The 6,982-nt window shown below is 32.0% G+C and overlaps 1 protein-coding gene across 2 annotated transcripts in view; it reads right to left on the bottom strand.

The window, feature by feature from the left end:
- The window catches only part of NEK11 (NIMA related kinase 11), a 217,400-nt gene that overhangs the window by 108,979 nt on the left and 101,439 nt on the right, over positions 1 to 6,982 (bottom strand). The window contains exons 5-6 of one of the 2 annotated variants that reach the window (XM_019628930.1): positions 4,227 to 4,291; positions 3,145 to 3,271 (exon numbers count right to left, since the gene is read on the bottom strand). The exons of the other annotated variant lie outside the window; for it this stretch is intronic. Of the exons in view, the coding sequence (XP_019484475.1) occupies positions 3,145 to 3,271; positions 4,227 to 4,291 (192 nt within the window). The remainder of the gene's footprint in view (positions 1 to 3,144; positions 3,272 to 4,226; positions 4,292 to 6,982) is intronic. 2 annotated transcript variants of the gene reach the window in all.

Here is a 6,982-nt window from a genome sequence, read left to right as displayed (position 1 = left end):
TACATTTTAAAAAAACAACTGAATGAAAATTCTAGAATTGAAACAAATATAATTACTAAAATTAAGAATTCAGTAGATAGGTTTGAAACCAGATTAGACACAGTCAAAGAGAGGGTTTAGAAAATGGAATAAAGGTTAGTGAAAATATTCAGATTGAGGCACACACACACACACACACACACACACACGGGAGAAAAACATAGAAAAGTGTATAAGAGATGTATAAAATATAGTTTAAAAGTTCTAACATATGTGTAAATGGGTCCCTAGAAGGAGTTCATAGAAATGGAGAATAAAATGTGAAAACCCAACATACATCCAACAGTCACTCTGAAATGAGAGGAGATTAGGAGAGAAGCAGTATCGAAAAAGAAAATGATGGGAATTTTCAGAATTTAGAGAGACATGAATTCAAGAGTTCAGATCCAAAACAAATCTCAAACAGAATAAAAAGAAAAGAAAGAAAGAAATCCACAACTGGACAATATATTCTAATACTAAGAACACCACCAACAAAGAGAACATATTGACAACTAGCTGAAAGAAAAGAGATTAATTAAAATGACAATTAGATGGAAAGTGACTTCTCAACATCAGTAACAGAATCCAGAAGTTGGAGAAATAGTATTATCAAAGTGATACACAAAATATCTGTCAACCTAGAATTTTATTCCTAATAAATAGTAGATAATATCAATATGAAATATTTAGCTAAAATAATAGGTAAATTATTATTAAAGAATAAGTAAAAAATAATTCAAGCAAACAAATAAAAAACTGATAGTATTTTCAATTCACATAACTTAAGGATTTATTTGAGGGAGAATGAAAAGGGTCACAAAAGGCAGGCCTGGGTTGCAAAAAGGAGTGGTGAACCAAGTAAGTGATAAGTGTAAGAAAATATAAACAGTTGTCAGCTTAGAACCCATGATAATGGTAATCACTAATTTGTGGAGTATTAAGAGAAAGTAGAACTATAATCCTGAATAACAATAATATAAAAGGAAGGGGGAATGTAATTAAATTTTTTGTAGCGTTCAAGAAAAGTGTAGATACAGTGTTTCACTTCAAACTTCATTTATTCAAGTATACATTTAATAATTGAAGGGTAAACGCTAAAACAATAGGAATGAAATGTATAATTTTTAAGCTAGTAGAAGAAAAAAGAATAACAAAACCTGACCAATCCGAAGAAAATAAGGAAAAAAGAAAAGGAAATTAACAAAATAAATGGTAGAAATACATTCCATGTATTATTTATTAATCACAAAAGACTAAAAATATCAAAACAGAGAAACAGAACTGACCTACATTTNTCCTTCATTATTTTTATATTTGGGAGATTTTGACTTTTTAAAGTTTTGCCTTAGTCACATAAAGTTAGTTTTGCCTTAGTTAGATATCATTTTTGTAAGCCTAAAACATTTTAGCAATACTTTCTGATATCCCTGTAGTTCTTCATGCAATACTAGGAGCAGTATTTTAAAAAGAAGACACACAACTTAGACAAAAAGACACCATGCTTTACTCTTCTGTGGATTCTGTTGCTTAAGTTTCCTGGGAGACATACATCTGATTTGCAAGCAGATATAGACACATGTCAAAAAGAGCTAGCTTTCTTGCTACTTGTAATTCCAAAGGCTTAAATGATGGGCTTCATAAATTAATTTACTCTTAATTCAAATGATATGATGCAACATCATCTTGAAATATCATGTAATCTCAAATCATGAAGAAATTATATATTTAAATCTATTTTTAAATGTCCATAATAATTTTTAAAAACTGAGTGTGAAGATAGATATAGGTATGTAACTCAAATTCAATCCAAAACCCAAGAATAATTTTTCTCAAGCTGGAGAAAGATATTCCACAAAGAATAGGAAAACTTCTCCTGCAGGGGAGGAATCCTTTCACTTTTGATAATTTACACTCAGGCTTTTACACAGTCATTGGCAAACAGTAGATGCTCAATAAAACAAAATTTAAAGAAACTCATTCTTCTGAAGATACCTTTGTGTTTTTGTCTGTTCTTCTTTGTTTTTGTTTTGAATGGGACAGAGGAAGGCTGTGATAGAGGAAGATGGTGAGTGAGTTGGAAAAGATCACCAGGGCAAAAACAATCTAACAATGAAAAAAACCACTGAAGAACCTAGAAATGAATAATCACAGAAGTGAACTGGAGATGGAGATATGCCAGAGCCAGAGCTAATCCTGACTGTGTTCTCTCTCACCTGGGTACCAGAACAAGAACAGGAGTAATGGCCTTTATGAGAATCCCAAGGCATATCCCCTGCTGTGCTTACTTTTCATTAACCAGAAAAAAGGTAACTTTCTTCTTTATCCTCTTTAGAAGAATGAAATGGGCACAATCTTTCATATGGTTCTTCTTTGAAAGCTCAGAATTATTAATACTTAAGTTGATTTACATGCAATAAAACTATTAACTTAATTAACAATCTCTCAGCTAGTTTGTCCTTTCAACATTTAACAAGCCACTAATTATGCAAGATTCCTCTTCTAAGGAAAAGAAAATTTCCCCAGATAGGATCTGTTGCTAACCATAGAATACAATTTTCCACATGGCTTCTGCACGGAGATTTAAACTGGTTCCATGATGAGGAAGGAGAAATTCCTTTGATGTGAGAGCTCAGAGAAACTGAAAAGTCTCAAGTGCATCTATCACTAAAAGCCCAGGATTTTTTAAATTTAAGTTTATTCTTAAAGTTAGTATCTTTAAATATTCTTAAAAGCAACAGGAAGAAAAAAAAATTAAGAATTGCTGTACATTCTCCCACAGAGGTGGAAGTTAACCTTAAAATAAAATAAAGCACAGTGCTTGGGATTACAAATGCTTTATTTCATAGGCTAGCAGAAACCTATCAAAATTTAGTTTACAATCCCTTAAGAACCTTCCCTGGCAGTTCAAGAAGAAAAACTCAAAACCAACCAGTTTATCAATGAATAAAGAGACTTTCTGAAATCAATTTAATGGAATCTATCAAATTCCAAACCCAAAATAATTTATTTTACTCTTGTCAAAGTGATAAAATGAGTGGATGTAGTAAGTAAATGAGCCTAAAACCAAATGCATTATTCTTTCAGGGCAGCAGATGAATAAGTCCTCTGGACTAGCCCACTCACCAGATGTCCGACTTTGTGTCGTAGCCTTGGTGTTTCAGAGCCTCTGGACTCATATAATGGGGAGTTCCAGTTAGAGTGGTGGCTAGATCACAGGTTCCCATCAGGAGTCGCGACACTCCAAAATCCCCTTGAAATAATAATTAATTTTTATGAATATTTTAAAACAATGAAAATCAACCCTGAAAATTAACAACTCAATATCTAATTTGACAATTCTAACATGCAGTGTGGTTCATAGCATTTTAAAGGCAAGAAAAATAATGTATTTTCGATTACACAATCCTGGTAAATAGCTTTAAAAACACAAGCCTTATATGAGAAAAGAATGTTTGCACTAGTAAAGTGAATTATGTAAACCAAAACTTTCTATTTCTGGAATTGTGAAGGACCAGCAACTTGAAACAAAAAGCTATTTCAAGTCTGAATAACAACAAACAGAATGATTTGGAAGGGCTGAATATAATGATTTGAATTTCATCTGAGAAGGGAGAATTTGTTCTTGATTTACAATAAAGAACAAATTTTAAATAAAAGATCTGAGACTTTTCAGGAACAAAACTATAAAAACTTGAATCCATCAGCTTCTCCCTACTTGCCTACCTAGTTACATGATTTTATGTCTTCCCTTTCTAAGAACATCTTGCATGGAGATTAAACAATCCAATAATTGTTATGAGTGGAGGTACCATTCTGAAGGAGAACTAAAGGTTAACAAAGTCATCGTGTCAACATTTTGATTATCTGTGATAACTGCTAATCGCTTACGTGGGGAAACCTGTAGCAATTAATCAGACTAGTAAAACAAGTCTAACCACTTGCAAAGTGGCTGGAATGGAGTAGGGACTCAAAAAATATGAGTTGAATCTACAAAGTGTGTAGCAAATGTCTTATACCTCAATTTATATCAGATAATCAGAAACAAAATAATTTGGTTTTATTGGCCCCAACCAAATAAGAACAAAAATTTGAGAAGTTAAAATAAACCAGTGATTACTCTAACACGGCATAACAACTTGATATGTCGATAACATCTAGAATATACTCTTTCATGATTTTGGAATACATACTTTAAAAAATCTTACCAATTTTAAGTTGATTATTTTTCAGAAATACATTCTTTGATTTCAAGTCTCGATGAAGTATCCTTCTACAAAAAGGCAAAAAGGATATATAATTTCATGCAAAATGTAAAATGTTTAAATTGGAATATAAATAATATATATGGGTGTATGTGAAGTAATTCCCACATAAATATACACACCCATAGATATATCTTTAAACGCTTAAAAGCTACAAAGCCACAACATTTTCTTGTTTCCCTGAGGAGAAGGAGTTAAAAAAAAAATATGGTGATAGAAGGAAAACTGACTCTGGGTGGTGAACACACAATGCAATATATAAATGGTGTATTATAGAATTGCACATTTGATACTTGTATTATTTTACTAACCAATGTCACCCCAATAAAACAAACAAATAAATAAATAAATAGATAAAAACTTTTTTAAAGTCAGGGGAACATGTAATTTAAAAAAGTGATATGGTTTCAACTATTTCAATAGGCCATATTTTACTGTGTTTTTGTAGCATGATCTACATATTATTGGGCTGTCAGAAAAGTTATGACTCAGTTTTGCAATGAAAAACAGAAAAAATATGTCATGACTTTTCCAACAACCCAATATTACATTCAGTAACCATATACTCAGTTTTAGACTAATTATCATAAAGCTTTATAGTCTATTATATATAATCTATTACATATATGTTACATATATAATCTATTATATATTATATCCAAATGTTCATGTTTTATATATTTAAGGAACTAATGTTGATAATGAAATTTAATAATAGATAATATTTGTTAAGTCTTCCTATAAGCCAGCAATGTAAATTATATCAGTTAAGACTTCTATTTATGGAATTATGGAGAACTGAACAACTTGAAAACCTTTGCCTAAAAAACACCTAAAAATGTTGAATAAAGTATACAAATATCTTCACATATGCACAGCTGAGTCCACAAGAAAATGGGGCAAATCCCCGAGGATTATACAAAAAAACCCCTAAAATCCAAAGTGAGTAGTAGATGCTGACTTTTCAGCTGCCCTAGGGCGTTGTGCTGGTCTCAGTAACTGGCTTCAATGGCCTTACAGAAACAAGAGCTAAGATACTGAGCCCATGTAATGTAACATGGAGAGTTGGAATATATATATATATTTAAAGTCAGAATCTATATGTGGTCCATACCTTAAATAAAAGGAAACCTAAGAAACATTCACTCACGAGTAAACAAAATGACAAGAAAGCTTATCTGTATAAGTCTGAACTCTGAGTAGAGAAAAGAATATCTCCTTTCATAGTCTGCAACCATATGTCTCTGCTCACATTTGGGATTCATATATGCAATAGCTATATGGTCTCAGAAATTCTAAAGCTAAGAAATTAACATAAAAATTGGTCCTCAGCTGCTAATACCCTCTTGGGGCATCTGGCAGAAGCAAATACAAACTAAGAGTCAGCAGATAACATATAGTAAAATTACACCCCTGAGAATTTCAGATAATCTAATAGGATTCAAACTATAAACTAAGTATATTTTAAGTCATTAAAATCATAAAGAAAGGAATAGAAGACATAAGATGAAAATAGGATAGGGTCCATAAACAAGGATGATGATTTGAGAGACAACCAAATATAATTTCTAGGGGAAAATGTGATTTTTGAGATTAAAAACTCAAGAATATAACCTCAGGTTCCAACTACAATGGAATAAGCTTATATCACACTAAATCTACCACCACAATTGTATAGAGAACACTAAAATAATTTCAACAATGTAAAATGTGAATACATTTTTTTTCTTAAAAAAAATAACTCTTTTAAGATACTAGAGATCAGCTAAGGCAAACTTAGGGAGTCAGTACTTGAGGAGCCAGATGCCGGAGAGAAGGGAAATGCACCGCAGTGAGCCAAACATTTCCTAATGTGTTTTCCTCTCGGGGCATTTGAGACAAGCAGCATGCTGGGGCCTAGAGTTTGCAGCAGTTTCACTTGGCTTGGAAGACAAAAATTATAGTTCAGGGCTTCAAATGCAGCTAGGATTTGAGGGACAAATTTTCTAGACAAAGGGAACAAAACAGAAGTGAGTATGACTTTCTGCATGGATTTTACCCTTGAGGCACTTTCTGAATCTTAAGCTGTTTAGTGGCATGACATTAAGGAAAAAGCAGCTGCTAAGAGGTTACATAACTAAGTGGACCTTTCAGTAGATTCACAAAGATGAGGAAGGGTCTTGGAAAATAACTAAAACCTTCAACTGGAAACCTTAAAGGACTATTTCTTAGAAATAAAGACAAACGGTTAACAGACCAGTCCTCACAAAGTGTGAAACCAGCTTTAAACTATCTCAGTCCCTGATTGAATGAAGTGATCTTTCCTTACTGTAACTACCAGCCAGAAAAAAATTGAATCCTCTCCAGAGGACAATAATATCATCTAGTCTCTCTAAATTATTCACATATATTGTCCAGCATTCATTAAAAAACTACCAGGTATGCCAAGAAACAAGAGATCCTGATGACCAAAAGCCAAAGGAAAGAAAAAACAAGACAGAAAAAAATCCATAGGTGATCCACCTATTGGAATTATTAAACAAGGACTTAAAAGTAACTATGATTAATATGTTTAGGAAAATAACTGACACAATGGAGAATTTCACAATATAACTAGATTCTAAATACATTTTAAAAAAACAACTGAATGAAAATTCTAGAATTGAAACAAATATAATTACTAAAATTAAGAATTCAGTAGATAGGTTTGAAACCAGATT

The sequence above is a fragment of the Hipposideros armiger genome, unplaced genomic scaffold (genome assembly GCF_001890085.2).
Source record: "Hipposideros armiger isolate ML-2016 unplaced genomic scaffold, ASM189008v1 scaffold_818, whole genome shotgun sequence".
NCBI lineage: Eukaryota > Metazoa > Chordata > Mammalia > Chiroptera > Hipposideridae > Hipposideros > Hipposideros armiger.
The sequence above is the reverse complement of the archived record's forward strand: the minus strand, read 5'-3'. Positions and strand labels throughout refer to the sequence as shown.